Genomic DNA, 15,755 nt, shown 5'->3' on the forward strand with positions numbered 1-15,755 from the left:
TCAGGTCCATAAGCCTTCCGAGGCTTCCTGTCAGGAAGGCTGTGTGAGTTGAGCAGTACAGTACTTTTTTCACAGATGGACAAGGCTTCTGTATGGAATAGTCAACTGAGTAGAAGAATATCAGTGTAGGCAAGACAACACTGAATGTAGAAATATGAAATTTCCAACTGATATTTTTAGTGGACATTCCAAGTACATTCATTGGAGAAAGGTAAAGTGTCAGTGAAGAAGAGGGATTAGTTGTTTGGAAGGTTGTGTTGACTGGATGGATGAAGCAACTGAGTTGTAAATACACTGTACATCAGGTTTATTTTGCCTTTTTTTTAAGCATTGGAGTAAAGATAAAATATTGAGTATCTATCTGGTAAATGATTTTGGGAAATGTCATCTGCTTCTGCCACCTGGTCTATACTTGAACATATACTGAGGTCTATTGTGTATAGTGTGGTGAAAACCAAAAATAGTTGTTTGTTTATTATTTTTGTTTCAGTAATATGAGCCACCTTTTGCTGACTATATCCTGTTGAGATTTCATGTCTAGGCCTTGAAAAGAACAACTAATGTTGAATCAGATTCACTCAACATATGCCAGAGATTTTGATCTTTTTATTCTGCATGTCTTTGTAAACATTTTACTGTGGAAAATGCCAAAATGATATTCAGGTTACAAGGAACCTGTGTTTATCAAGTTAGTGTTTCCACAGCTTCCACAACAGTAGTGATTAGCAAGATGAATTCATAGCTTTACATTATATTATTACAGTAATAAGTTCTATTATGAATGATGTTTTTCTACGAAATTTTTGGATTGGCACATTTCCCTGCCATCTCTTTTGGCTCCTCTGGTGATCAAGACAGTGCTACACTTTTCCTCAGTGCATTTACACTCCACCTTATCTCTTATTAGTCTTGTATTTCTTTTATGACTTATTGTCATATTATCTGAGAAATTTTCTTTAATTTCACTTACTTACCATTCTATTGGTAGGAGTAAAGTGATTACATACATTATTTGTTTATTATTCCTATTGAGGCTGCCACAGTACCACCACAGTACCACCACACCTGTCATTCAGCCGTCATTGTGTTATCATCTTTGTTTAGGAGCCAAATATAGAAAGCTAAACAGACAACTTTTTTGGATAGCACTAAACATTAGGTCTCTGACACAAAAAATATAGTTTTAATTTTTAATAAAAATACATGTATAGTAGGCAGCTTCATTTACTATATGAATAATTATGAATGATCTCATTAATAGTTATCAAATTAATTGTCTCATTTTCTCAGTTTGATAATCAGGGCTTCCTAATATAAAAAAAAAAAAAAAAAAAATCCTAATTAATATCTAAACAAAAATATGTCCTTTTAACAGTGGCACAGGATTCACTCAGTCCAACGATGTACACATTCAGTGTTGCAACAGACATAGTACAGTCTCATCTCATCTTCAGCTCTCCTAGTCTGTGCCTGGAAAAACACAGCATCTCTTGAGCTGCACCGGGGACACGGGTGGTCATCTGTGCGGGGCAGCGTGGGGTCCTGAGGAGCAGTGAAACATTAGTGTCTCCCTTCCTTTAGTTGTGCCATTTGTAATTTGTCTTGGCAGGAATCTAATCTCATTAAAGGATTACAGTGGTTGTAGGTGTTCAAAGGAGACAAACATGGAAGCTGACACAAGGCAAATACAATAAATACTTGCTCTGATTTATTATATAGTGGACACCATTCTAATTTACAAGAAGTTCTGTGAGTCAGTTTATTGAGAGAGAGAGAGAGAGAGAGAGAGAGAGAGAGAGAGAGAGAGAGAGAGAGAGAGAGAGAGAGAGAGAGAGAGAGAGAGAGAGAGATTCAAAGGATTGTAAAACTTGTACACTTTAGACAGTCTGCTCAGTGTACAACCTCTACACTTACATTATGTTATACATCATTACATTAGGAGTTACAAAAATATATAAGACCAATGATGAAAGTAAGGCAGTGTGGATGATTTTCTTTCAGGCACTAATTTTGTGAAACTTTATCCTTTAAAAACCTCAATATCTAATACAATTTCATTAGATTTTCCTTTACATTAATGATAATCATTCTTAATCCCTGTGTGTCTGTCTACAAGTTTGTATTCAGATCTGCAAGACTAATTCTATTTTTTTACACATGGAAGTTGTTTTATTATAGATCTTACAAAAGTGACACAAGTTCTAAACTGAAAACATGTCAGAGTGCTGTGCCTGTTTAGTGATGCAAAGGAAAACCAACTTCAATCCAAGAAAAGCAGGCCAATTTATGATTATACATATTAACAATATCTATAAAATGAATGTTTGATGAAAAAAAACATGTGCATGAAAATTTACTATGGTATCAGAAAATAAAATTCACTAAATCTAAAAACATTAATAATTATAATAATGATCATAATGATGGTGATAATAATGATAATAGTAATGGAAATAATGATTAATAATGATAAAATAAGACTCCACAAAAGCATCACTTACTTGCACCACCTCCGGACTGATGTGACGCAACTCATCAATTTCATGCATCAATTTGTTGACGTAGATGCAATTGTTGTCAGTTGGCATTTTGTAGTCACAATTACGGCAGGCATACAGCAAGATTTTGTTCTCCTGAAAATTGTAATGAGATTCATTGTACAGTGACACATGGACTTGAACATTCAGTTGTTTATTATTGTAATCCAATGGTCTAAAGTGGTGGTTCTTAATCTTTTCACTACCATGGCCCCTCAAGGAATTTGTCCTTCCCTCCACAGCCCTCTTGCCTCTATGAATACAATTCCCTCCTAGATTTTAAAGAAAAAGGCAATATTTTTTTTTCATTTTTCATAAACTTCTCATTACATGGCCATGTTCTTGTTAAAAGAATGACAAATATAATGAGAGAAGTTCCTGCTTTTTCCCTAAGGACTCGTGCCCCCTTTGAAATTACTAACCGTCCCACTACGGTGGCAAACACTCTAAGGTTAAGACCAACTGGTCTAAAGTCTCAGACAAATTTAATTTTAGTCTGGAGGTGTGTGTGTGTGTGTGTGTGTGTTTCACTGTTTGATCGGCTGCAGTCTCTGACGTACAGCCAGACGTTACCCTACGGAACGAGCTCAGAGCTCATTATTTCCGATCTTCGGATAGGCCTGAGACCAGGCACACACCACACACCGGGACAACAAGGTCACAACTCCTCGATTTACATCCCGTACCTACTCACTGCTAGGTGAACAGGGGCTACACGTGAAAGGAGACACACCCAAATATCTCCATCCGGCTGGGGAATCGAACCCCGGTCCTTTGGCTTGTGAAGCCAGCGCTCTAACCACTGAGCTACCGTGTGTGTGTGTGTGTGTGTGTGTGTGTATAGCAAGTTACCAAGTTGTATTGTAGAGGGTTCAAGAAGGGCTCATAGTGTCCTATCTCCATGTCTCCATTTATCTAATTTTTCTTTAAAGTTATGCACATTATGTGCGTAACCACTTCATTATTCAACGCATTCCACTTCTCTCTATTCTGTATAGAAAACTGTATTTTCCATTATCCTTCACACACTGTCTCATCCTAATCTTCTTTACATATCCTCTTGTCCTTCCATCTTCTTCTATCACCAGCACCAGGTCTTCCCTGTTTATCTTTTCACTGTTGATTATCTTATACATTATTATTAGGTCCCCACATTCTCTTCTATCTTGTAGGGTTAGTAGTCCCATTTTCTTCAGTCACTCTTCATATGTGAGGTCCTTTGGTTCCAGCACCATCTTTGTAGCAATCTTCTGTATCCTTTCTAATTTTCTTATATCCTTTTTAAAGCTCAGAGACCACATCACTGCTGCATATTCCAGTCTTGGACATATCATGCTTGTGATGATTTTTTTCTCATCATATCTTTGTCCATGTATTGAAATGCCACTCTCATATTAGTCAACATTTTATATGATAATCCAAATGTCTTGCTTATGTGTTTTTCAGGGCTCAGATTTTCCTGTAAAATCTCTCCCAGATCTTTTTCCTCTTTAGTCTTCATTATTTGTTCCTCTCCCATCAAATAGTTCCATACAGGTCTTCTTTTGCTCTTTCCTAGTTCCATATGGTGACATTTCTTGGCATTAAACTCCAATTTCCACTTCCTACTCCACTCATAGATCTTACTTACATCTTCCTGTAACAGTAGACAGTCCTCCCAGGTTTTGATAACTCTTAGCAGCTTTGCATCATCAGCAAATAAATTAATATAACTGTTTACCCAATGTGAATGTCATTTATATAAATCTGAGACATAATGGTGGCTAACACTGACCCCTGTGGCACTCCGCTTGTTACTTTACCCCAAGATGAGTTCTCATCTCCCTATCTTTCAAACAATCTCTTGTCCATTCTAGCAAAGTTCCTCGCAGTTCTCCTATGTTCTCTAGTTTCTAAAGTAGTTTTTCATGAGGAACTTTATCAAAAGTCTTTTTTAAATCCAGGTATACTGTGCCCACCCATCCATTTCTGTTTTCCAGTCCTGTAATAACTCTCCAGTAGAAACTTAATAAGTTTGATACAAATGACTGCCCTGTCCTGAACTCAAATTGTCTATCCGATATGACCTGTTCCTCTTGTAGAAATTTAATACCCATTTTCTTTGATAGTTATTTCACACAATTTCCCCAAAACACTTGTAAGTGACACTGGTCTGTAATTTAGTGGTTCAGTTGCCTTTCCTCCTTTAAATATCAGTGTGTGTGTGTGTGTGTGTGTGTGTGTGTGTGTGTGTGTGTGTGTGTGTGTGTGTGTGTGTGTGTGTGTGTGTGTGTTTACCTATTTTGTAATTTACAGGGCCTGAGCTACCCTCTTGTTGTCTGTCTCTATACATAAGCATCTAATTTCTTTTTAGTTTCTGCACAATTGTCACCAAAACCATTTCCTCTTTCAGTCCATTGCAAAGTTCAATGTGTCTGTAGAAAACTATTATTCTTAATGTTGCTTAAACATCTTCCTTTCCTCAGCATGTCTAGGAGACCCCTTCTATTTTCAGGATTGTTTGTCTTATTTTTGTATGGACTAGTTTGTCATTAGCTACTTATTTCTTACATTTCATTATTACCTTGCAGAGAGTTATCAAGTCTTTTTCTTGTTTGTTCTAGTGCTGGCAGGCCAATTTTTATCTTTCTTCATAACTTCATAAATCAAATTCAGACACCACTTTCATTATTATGCTTTGTATTCTTTCAAAGTAATTTAAATGCTTCCTCTTATATAGAGACCACAAAACTGCTGCATATTACAATTATGGTTTGATTATTGTAATGAATATTTTTTCATATTTTTCTTCATAAGGTGACAAACTCTTGTTTCTTAGTATGTTCACCACTATTATTAATGAACATTAGTTGCCTGCATAATACAAGATACAATGTTATGTATATGAAGGGTTTGGGCAAATGACTTGCTGCCAAAGGAATTCATGCGGCCCAACAAATATAGTAAATTTGAAAGAGAAGGTCAACATACAACACCAAATAATACTGTGAGCATTTTGTTTTATTCCCACAGGTGTGCATATGCGTGAGTGTTTTATTTTTCTTTAAATATTTCACTTTGTCTTTTAAATATTAATTAATTAGGAATAATATACTATGCAGTCCTATAAGATTGTGAATTTTTAAAGTGGGCATTACACTGATCTAAGATGCTATAGAATAAAGTACAGTATTAGATCCATTTCACAGTATTTGGCACATGACCCCTTGTTGTTGTAGCCAGTTACTCATATGTGCCAAGGTTTGCAATTTGAGTATTTGCAAGGAGGAACTATCTATACTGTCAAGTCTATATATACCAGTACTCACCTTGTCCTCTTTAGGGTACAACATGTTGTTACACTCCTGGCAGAAACGGATCCCAATGAATCCTGGCCCCTCAGCACCTATCTTACCCTGACTCATGGCTGCACTACCTCTGCAAAAAAGGCTTTATTTTAATTCTGTATATAATTGAATTTTCTAATAATTGCTCAGGAGGAAAAAATAAAAAAAATAAAAATAAATAAATTACTAAACTTGCACGAATAGAAATAAGAAGCAATGGGCAAGACAGGCAAGGCTATCTGATATCCAATGAAGTGTTGAACGTCTCCCATTTCTGTAAGAGTCCTGACAGAGGCTAAAGTTTTGCAATTAATATATTTTGACTTTTGATAAATTTGTTCATGTTTCTTTGATGCTCCCCAAGGCAGAGGATCACCTAATTAAGCTGCTTTGATAGGAACTTATTTTTATTAAAGAATTACCAAGTGATATGAAGAAAGTCACAATACTGCCAGTAATGTAGCCCCACACTACTACCTAACCTCAGCATTATTGTTTGCATTCAGTATACATGGGATTCAAATTGCTCTGAATGAGAACCTCTATCTCCTGAGAGACTGATGAAAAAGTAAACTAATACTTTCATTTTTATTGAAAATTGTCAGTTTCTGAAGAGAATGAAAAAAAATAGAAAACAAGTGATTCAGGGTGGAAAGGAGGCACTGTCCTAATATAGACATCCCTCCAGCTCTCCTCGTTTCTCAGCTCCCATTTTGCAGCTCTTTCACTCAGCTGACGAGACGTGGGAATAAAAATATGATAATGAAAACTAACCTAACGTAACCCTAACTTTAACCTAACCAAACCAACCTAACCTAGTTAGAGGCGACACGCGCCACTAATATGTCTCCTCAGAACCCTTCTGACCAATAGTGTGGTTAGGTTATGCTAGCTACGTTAGGTTAATTTTGGTTATCATATTCTCATTCCCACGTCCTGTCAGGTGAGTGAAAGAGCTAGGAAGGGGAAACCAGGAAACAAGGACAGCTGGAGGGACGTCTGTATTAGAACAATGGCAAAAGGGAACCAGGACAGCCAATAATGCAGTTGTAATGGAGTAATGGAGTAGGCTGACTGGATGGACAGTTACCAGACAGTTTGTGCAGAATGAACAGTTAGCTTGGGAGACCAGACACACCCATAGGTAGAGACGTCACATGTAGGCCTCTTATCTTGTAGCGACTAGTCTCTGCCTTAAGCCCATATTCAAAAACACTTTGCTCTCACACCACGACTGTTTTCCAAGGCCACAGAAATGATTACCAGTGTTTTCAAGAATACTTCTCCAATTAATGATGTAGAAATCTTGTCACTCTGCCTCTAGAACTATTAAAACACCTTAAAAAAAACTCGTCTAAATTCAAATAAAGTCTTTTGAAATTGAAATAGTGGAGATGAAGCGCAGAAGTGTTTGAGAATACGAACCTTACACACACACACACACACACACACACACACACACATTCTGTTCTCGTCACATTTACTGCCCTGATTAAAGAAAACTCACCACTACATGGGCGTCACTTACTCTTCTGTCGAGGTGAATGAAGAGAGGACGGTGTATGTGAACCAGAGAAGCTAAAGTGTGTGCTGGTATTGCGTATTACCGTCTCCCTCTGAGCAGTGAACGTTGCCTAATGTTTGGGAGAGCTCAGAGCACGGCGCGTCTCGCTTTCTGGGAGGCACAAACACACCGGTGGGACAGTCTTGGAGGGCGGAGGATACAGATCAAGGCATACAGTAATAGACATTAGACACCCAAACAGAGAGAGAGAGAGAGAGATTTTGACCACAGAAAATCAGTATTACAAAAAGTTATCAATACGGCAGTAGTCCATAATGAATAAACACACAAACGGAAATACGTAGATAGCTAGATAGATATTGACTACAGAAAATCAGTATTATAAACAATAATTTATCAGTACGGCAGCATACTGCCCTTCTTACTCATAAACGCTTAACTCTCTCAACACGACCATTTTCAAAGTCCACAAAGATGATAAGCCGAATTCTCAACAGTGTTTCTCCCGTCAACAATTTAGAAATCTTGTTAATTTGTCACTAAAACCACAAAAAATGCCTTAAAAGCACACAATTTCAACTAGGTAGACCCTTTAACACCTTCAGTACCATGATGTGTTTCTATATTCATTTTGCTTACTGTATGGTAATTTTATACTCCAGAAACTTATGTGAGGATTGAAATAGTAAAAAGATTGGCCATTAATCTTCTGACGTCCATAGACCCTTCCTAACGTCAATAGAATGGTTTAATCGTACACAAATCTCAAGGTAAAAATGTGTCCCAGTATTGAAAGCGTGGCACAGTGTTTCAGAATACGACTTATTGTCGTTAGTATATTCAATGAGTTCCTTCTTCTCAGTAATAGTATTATGTTCTTAGTTTCATCATATCCCACCATTGTACTGTACGCATTTAATTAACACAGTTGTAACACACCATCTCCACTCCTGCCAGTGACTGACCAATGGCATGAACAGCCCAGCAAATTATCTGGAAGTCAGTCTCTCTCTCTCTCTCTCTCTCTCTCTCTCTCTCTCTCTCTCTCTCTCTCTCTCTCTCTCTCTCTCTCTCTCTCTCTCTCTCACACACACACACACACACACAATATGAGAGAGAGAGAGAGAGAGAGAGAGAGAACATGTATCGCCATAGGTCATCAATGGCACAGGTGCCATGTCCTCACCAAGAAGGCAGTCAGTGAAGAAGAAAAAAATACATTATCATTGCTGGATTTATAATACTCAGTTGCTCTAGAAAGATTTATTTTACATATTTTTTTGTATATGTGTTTTTTATACGATTTGACACAGTGGAGCGAAACAAGCCTTTACCTCCGTATGGGAATCATGTGCGGCGACCTACTAGAGGAAAGCAACGCGGAGTTATAGAAGAGAAATGGACGGGGGGACACCGAGCTGGCGTGAGGCAGCAACCCAATAAGATGAAGAGGAGGATGGGAATGGGGCAGCAGAAGAAACAGCTCGTCATGCACGGAGATTTTATTCTGAGAGGTGTGGTTTCCCAGGGACAATTAGCAGTTCAGGCGAGGCAGCAGCAAAGAATGCTAAAGTTGATGTTGGGAACAGTCTCTGGCTTCTTTGCTTGTTGTATGGTCTTGTGCTCGGTTATTTTTGTCTCTATGCTGAACTTGTTTTCAGGAGGCAATGCTCCTGAGAGTCAGCCCGTCGCCACCTACTTGTAATCCGCCACGCACTCGTCCAGCTCCCTCCTTTATCTTTTTTTCCCATGTAAGATTTCTCTTCTGTCTGATGTAATTTGATATTAATTAGTCAGAGAAAGATAATTTATTATAATTCTTTATCCACATGTGACTTATGAATACTGTTATTATTTATGTGTTGTAATCTTGTAACCTAGTTATGATTTTGCATTAACGATGATAATCTCAAAATCTACTATGAATATTTCCCAAGTATATAATTTGGTGCATCTTTTATACTGCATATATCGGTGTTGCTATCACGTGAGGTTTGTTCCTCCGCCTAGTCTACACGTGTCGGCAGGGTGAACTACCAGTAGTGCAGTGATCCCTCACCACTCAGCGGGTCACTCATCTCCAATATGCCTTCTTTCATTGCTTCCAGTAACTTCCTCTTATGCTTTTTTAGATCTTTTATTTTCTTTCTCCAGTCGGATAGATCCATCTTCAGCACACACAGGCCTATAATACACGACAGAGGTCGGTACAGTCAATGACAGCTGCCATGAAAAAAAAAAAAAGAGTGTTTCATGAAGTGGGGAACCAACTGTAGATGTTAGCGATAGAAGATAATCTATACGTTTAAGTCGTAATACTTGTGTTAGGAAACGATGTAAAATTAGGTATATATCTAGGAGTTTGCTGGAAACATTAAGATTATTCATCTAATTTCTTAGGCATTGAGCAGGATTCGTGCATTTTACAATATTTTCTCAAAATGCCGTAACCTGTTTGTGAAAATTTCGTTTATACACACACACACACACACACACACACACACACACACACACACACGTCTGCTTTCATCAGTGCTTATCTGTTTTAAGGCTACTAAAGTTCAAGTCTTATTCGATAATATAGCATTTTATTATAAAACTGTATACATAAATAGGATCTTACAACTACTACTTTGCAGGGCTTCGTTTCAGATGTGGTGGTGGTGGTGGTGGTGGTAGTGGTAGTGGTAGTTGTAGGGGTGGTGGTTTCGTTCGTTACGGCGGCAAAGGAATATGTACATAGAAAATACAGAGAAAGAAACCTGTTTTGTTGTTATGACGTTGTTGTCTCTACATCCTGGTTTTGTGCCTTAATTTACCACTAGTGTGTGTGTGTGTGTGTGTGTGTGTGTCGATGCAGGCATGTACTCATTATCTTCAGGATACTGGCATGCTTAGTAGTGGTATGGTAGTGGTGGATGTGGGGATTAGTTGTTCCGTTTTCGCCGTGTGTTGGGTTTAAGGAATGTTTGGTGGGGGTTGGGGCTGGGGTGTCGACGTCAATGGGGAAGGAGCAGCCCTGGTAACTGAGCTAAATAAAGTTATGAATTACTCCGCAATACATGCACTGTTACCACATACATCTTACTCCATTGATAACTGAATATAGCTACAGAAATTGAGCTAAATACCTACCTCGCAAATATATACTCCAAAAGAACAACTTTCTTCCTCTCACTTAAAATAGTTCGAAGAATAGTCTTGGCGTCTGATAACACGTCATTGGCGTCAGCGAGTCGCTGCGCCACTGGCGTCCTTCCTCGTTTCCTCCTCAGGGTCATGGACGTTCAGTTTTACCGTATTAGTTTTCATGATTGTTTGTGTCTTTCCTTCCGTCACCGTTCCTTTAGTAGCAGACATCTTCGTTCCTCCTTCCGTTGGAGCCTCCCTTGTTTCTGTCGTGGGCTTGGGTGTAGCTGGTGCTTCGGCAAGGCCATGAGACATGGTGGTCATGACGAGATCTCTCAATGTTAATACTTCAGCAGCTGCCTGTTCCTCGAGAGGTTCCGACGTTACTTCTTCCTCGGTAACAGTATCTTGAAGTGAACTTTTGGAATCCTCTGGGGCGACTTCCTGCACATCTTTGTTTACTTCTGTGTTCTGTTCACTTCCTGCTTGTGTCACTGCCTCTGGCTCCGGATCTGGTTCAGACTGAGAATTCGCTTCACTTTCTTGTTTGGGTTCTGACTTACCGTTCATTATCGGTCTGTACAAGACTCCTTTATCTGCTTTTGTTATCTTGTCTTTAGAAGACTTTGGCAATGATTCTGACATAGCACTTTGGTCTTGTGTCATTTCTGAATTTGTTTCTATTTTAATGTCGGGTTTCTCTCCTGTTGTTGCTATAGTATCTTCCATGTCGAGTTGCTCTTGGCCTTGGACGACAGGGACCTGCCTCACCTCAGACTCATGTTGTATTTGGGTCTGATCTAGTTGTTTGTCAGAAGTCTCATCCCTGTTTTCATTTTCAGTTTTTGTCACTGCTTTTTTAGTTTCAGTTTCCAGAAGTGTTTCGTTTTTTGAGACTGTTTCTTTTGCAGTTGTTGCCGTAGAGTGGCTAGTAGTTTGTGTATGTGGGCTTGTCGTTTGTTCCTCTGTTGAGGGTGAATCTTCTTCTGTTGTCGTGTTTATGGAATCTGTAATGATGGATGGGTGGTCTGTTGCTTCTTTCTCATCTCCCTCTTGTTCCATGCTTTCTGCAGACTCCTCCGAAGATTTATCTGATTCTGTGTGTTCGGCTTTCTTCTTTGTCTCCTCCTTATTATGTGTCTTTCCTGTATTCGTGTCCAACGAGGAGTCAGCCATCACCAATTGGCCTTGAGTGGCAGATTGACTTTCGTCCACCGCCCCTTTGACTACTACCACTTCGGCGTCACCCCCTCCCGCTACCACGAAACTGTCAGAAACCTCTTGTGGATCAGGTTTTGAGGCCGTGGTTTTCTTGCCATCTTTAGACATTTCGATCCAGTCTTTTTGTTTGCGTTGGAGTTCGTCCAATCTACTGAGAGCATCCTTCAACTCAGGATGTTCTTTACAGTTGCATGGCTTTTCTCCCGTCTCATCATGAAAGTGATACTCCTCCGTGGTAGCCTCTACTTCAGTTTTATTGGAATTGGAAGTCGAATCTTCCTCATTCTCATCTGTGTTAACTTTTTCTTCCTCCAGACCACTTCTCAGGAATATTTCATTCTTATAATCACTTTGAATGTCGGTAAGTGGAGTGTCGGTGACTGGCGGTTCCTTTGCTGTCTCCTCTTCCTGAGTTGTGTTGTGGGCTCTCTCCATCACTAAAATGGCTTGGAGATTGGCGTCATCATGATTTCCTTTGCCTACCTCCTCGTTCGTATTTAACCTCTCGTCCAATGCTGGTCTTGGAGCAACTCGTGTTTCCAGATGCTCACTTTCGCTTCCTACTTGGTCTTCAGTTTCGTTTGCATTCATTTCATCTTCAGTTGGTGTTCCTGAATTTTGTCCCTCCTCAGTTTTGGTGTTGGCGTTTACACTCTCCTCTGTGGTGGGTTGGCTCGTTGTTTCGGGGGTTGTTTCAGTTGTTGGCTCGTTTGCTACGGTGGTTTCGGTTCCCATTTCTGTATGTGAGTGAACAGATTCTTTCCCACTGCTGGATGTAACTTCAGGACTGGGTTCGGTAGCAGTAGATTCACTGGCTTGCTTGGTCTCGGATTCCACTTTCACTTCTCTCTTTTCTGCGCTGGACTCCTCTGCATTTTGCTTCGTATCCGACTGCGACTCAGCGGGGACCCTAGTTTCGGTTTGGGTAATGGTCTCGCTCACTTCCATTTGTTCGTCGGCGGTAGACTCGTCCTTCATTTCTGGTTTCCTGGTGGGTTCCGTGGTCGCCTCTGTTGTTGACTCTGCCTCCGTTGCAACTTGTGGTTCTGCTTCAGGTTTTGGCTCTGATTCAGGCTCCATCTCTGGCTCTGGCTCTGGTTCTGCCTTCGATTCAGGTTCCGTCTCTGGCTCCAGTTCCATCCTTGGCTTTTTTTCCGTTCTAGATTCTGGTTCTGTCTCAGGTTCTGGTTCTGTTTTGGGTTCAGATTCTACCTCGGGTTCTGGCTCTGCTTCAGGTTCTTGTTTTGGTTCTGGTTTTGTTTCTGTTTCCGGTTCTGCCTCAGGCTTTGGTTCTGGTTCTGCTTCTGCTTCTGGTTCTGGTTCGGTTTTGGATTCCAGTTCTGTTTCGGGTTCTGGTTCGGTTTTGGATTCCGGTTCTGTCTCCGGTTCTGGTTCTGTCTTGGGCTCTGGTTGTGTTTCGGATTCAGTCTCCGGTTCTTGTTCTGTCTTGGGTTCGGGTTCTGTCTCTGGTTCTGGCTCTGGTTCTGCTTGTGTTTCGGTCTCTGGCTTCGATTTCGGTTCTGCTTTTGAATCTTGATCTGCCTTATTTTCCACTTCCAACCCTCGCCCCTTCGTGTCTGCGTTGGAATCGTTTGGGTGGTCATCGGCATCCCTCTGTGGCCTTCCGTCAGACACCTGGGTTTCTGATCCTTCTGGTGACGAACTGGTTTTTGTTTCCTGCATCCCTTCATCTTTCTGTATTTCCCCCTCCGTGTTTGTTTTCTCTTCCATCTTGTCTTCCAGTTCACCTCCATCTTCGTCAGTGCCATCATCGTCGTCATCGTCGTCGTCGTCATCCTCTGTTTCACCTTCCATATCCTTTTCCTCCTTGTCACTTTTTTCGGTATCTTCGTCAGCAGGGTTTTCTGGGGCATTGTTGGCTACTGCTGCCATGTCCTTGTTTTCAGCCTCATTTTTTTCACCAGTTACCTCTTTGTTGTTTTCAGTTGCGTTTTTAGGTTCATTGGCTACGTCGGTATTCTTTTCGTCTTTCATAGCGGTTGTATTCTTATCAGTACTACTCCCTTCTTCACCCGCTGCTGCATCCTTAATGGTCTGCTCCGTCCCTTCTTCCGCTATACTCTTTGGTTCTCTTTCCCCTGGAGTTTCTTTCTCACCCGTGGTTTGCTCGGAAACCTCATTTTGTTGTGTGTTTTCTTCTACTGGTTCGTTTTGGGTGGCATCTTGCTGTTCTCCATTACCGCTGGCCGCGGGGTCACTGTCTTCGCTTCCTAACTCAGAGTCTGGAGCAGGTGGTGGTTGTGTGGTTGGTGCCTGTGTGGTTGGCTCTTGTGTGGTTGGTGCCTGTGTGGTTGGTGCCTGTGTGGTTGGCGCCTGTGTGGCTGGAGGCTGTGTAGTTGGAGCTTGTGTGGTTGGAGGCTGTGTGGCTGGAGGCTGTGTAGTAGGTGCTTGTGTGGCTGGAGGCTTTGTGGTTGGAGGCTGTGTGGCTGGAGGCTGTGTAGTAGGTACTTGGGTAGGTGGCGGTTGAGTAGTTGTCGTCCGGCTAACTGGAGGCTGTGTAGCTGGAGGCTGCGTGGTAGGCGCCTTCTGTGGAAATAATAGGTCATTCGAAAAGAGGAAATATTCATTTATGAAATAAGAATGTTTATATTCTCGCACATCAATATAAATACTAAACTAAAAATAAAAGTAAAATTAACACAAAACATTTGATCGAGTATTGTAAAACAGAATGGTTGTTGTTTTGTCATCCATGAGTATTTCTAGAAGAGCTAATTTATTGACAAGAAAAAAAAGTCCTATGAAAACGTCACCAGCTGTGAGGACATTGACATTTATTTCAGTTGACATTCAAATTCGATCCTCGGCGTGTATCCCGGAGCAAGTAAGTACTCACCTTTGCCAGAGAGTTGTCAGGCTCGCCAGGTGATGGAGAAGATTCCTTGTCGCCTCGTCCAAGGAACTTGGACACCAGCCTCTCCCCGATGATCGCTGAGCTCTCGGGCGTGTCCGTGACGTCGCTTATGTTTTTGGATGGCCGGCCCAGCGTCACGCTGGCTACCGCCAGCACCACCATCGCCTGAGAGGAAATATGAGGTTGTCACAACATTCCTGAATTATTGCGTTTACACCGTGCCGCGACTCACTATTTACGTGGAATCACTGCACTACACTAAACACCAGCGTCAATATACATGGTGGAAACACTTGTCAATCGCTACCTTGTCGATATGTTATTCCTGTTATTTAACGTGTTGACTTTGGACGAGTTTTTCATCCAGAGTCCATATTTACACAATCACTTCATTGATAGGCTTGTTACTTTACTTGATACAAGTTTTTAACCAAGATTCCAATTCAGTAACTCTCTTGAGTGGCATGGGAAGACCGCTCATTTGCTGTGTATTATACCGGATCTTAATGTCTGGTGTGCATTGTGGTATTTCACAGTGGTAGTTGTATACAAATCTCTCGTCATGTGACAGTGTTATTTATTGAACAAGTTTTTTACGGGTAAATAGGGCGATATCTGCTCTGCTGCCGCCCCATCGTCCCTGAATCCTGCATCGTAGCGAGGCAAAGTCTGAACCTTGGCCAATTTACAATTTTCTGGGCGGCGACGACTCACAGGTTTATTGATGTTCTGCCACGCTCCTCCTGCGTCTTGGGGAATCAATGAACTCGGTCAGTGTGTGGCAAGATTTACGACACTCGAGGATTCTTGCCTCGTCTGCCTGAAAGAACTTGTTTGGCTCAACTTCCACCAGTGATGAAAGATACTTGGCGACCTAGTTCGTGGATTTACTGTACTTTTCCTCACTCATGTGTGAGTTACAGTTTGCATCAAGTGCTGATGTGTGGACGTGCTAATGCGTGTTAGTGCTAAGGTGATGCATTAATTTTATTGGTTGAAAGAGAAATTTATTGAGACACGCCAACGTTAATTTCTCACTGAAATTCACGAAAATTCAACATGCCTGCGTAGTGCGTATCACCGTGCCTGCCTTGCATGATTACGTGGACTCTTACTTGTCCTCTTTGTTGCTAGCACCTTTT

General features: G+C 40.8%; 2 protein-coding genes across 2 annotated transcripts in view; both read right to left on the bottom strand.

Annotated features, from left to right (window-relative positions):
* Positions 1-1,176: 1,176 nt before the first annotated feature.
* On the bottom strand, positions 1,177-7,551 carry LOC123517665 (DNA-directed RNA polymerase II subunit RPB9-like). The gene is made up of 4 exons (XM_045277984.1): positions 7,392-7,551; positions 5,846-5,954; positions 2,502-2,633; positions 1,177-1,542 (listed from the first exon to the last, which is right to left on the bottom strand). The coding sequence occupies exons 2-4, from the start codon at positions 5,939-5,941 to the stop codon at positions 1,387-1,389; spliced, it is 384 nt and encodes a 127-aa protein (XP_045133919.1). The 5' UTR covers positions 5,942-5,954; positions 7,392-7,551; the 3' UTR covers positions 1,177-1,386.
* A 2,405-nt stretch (positions 7,552-9,956) lies between these two features.
* The window catches only part of LOC123517660 (proteoglycan 4-like), a 27,753-nt gene continuing 21,954 nt past the window's right edge, over positions 9,957-15,755 (bottom strand). Inside the window, exons 2-3 of the mRNA XM_045277976.1 lie at positions 14,596-14,778; positions 9,957-14,285 (exon numbers count right to left, since the gene is read on the bottom strand). Coding sequence (XP_045133911.1) covers positions 10,617-14,285; positions 14,596-14,778 — 3,852 coding nt within the window. The 3' untranslated portion in view covers positions 9,957-10,616. The remainder of the gene's footprint in view (positions 14,286-14,595; positions 14,779-15,755) is intronic.

Source organism: Portunus trituberculatus, chromosome 42 (assembly GCF_017591435.1).
Source record: "Portunus trituberculatus isolate SZX2019 chromosome 42, ASM1759143v1, whole genome shotgun sequence".
In the NCBI taxonomy this organism is placed as follows: Eukaryota; Metazoa; Arthropoda; class Malacostraca; order Decapoda; family Portunidae; genus Portunus; species Portunus trituberculatus.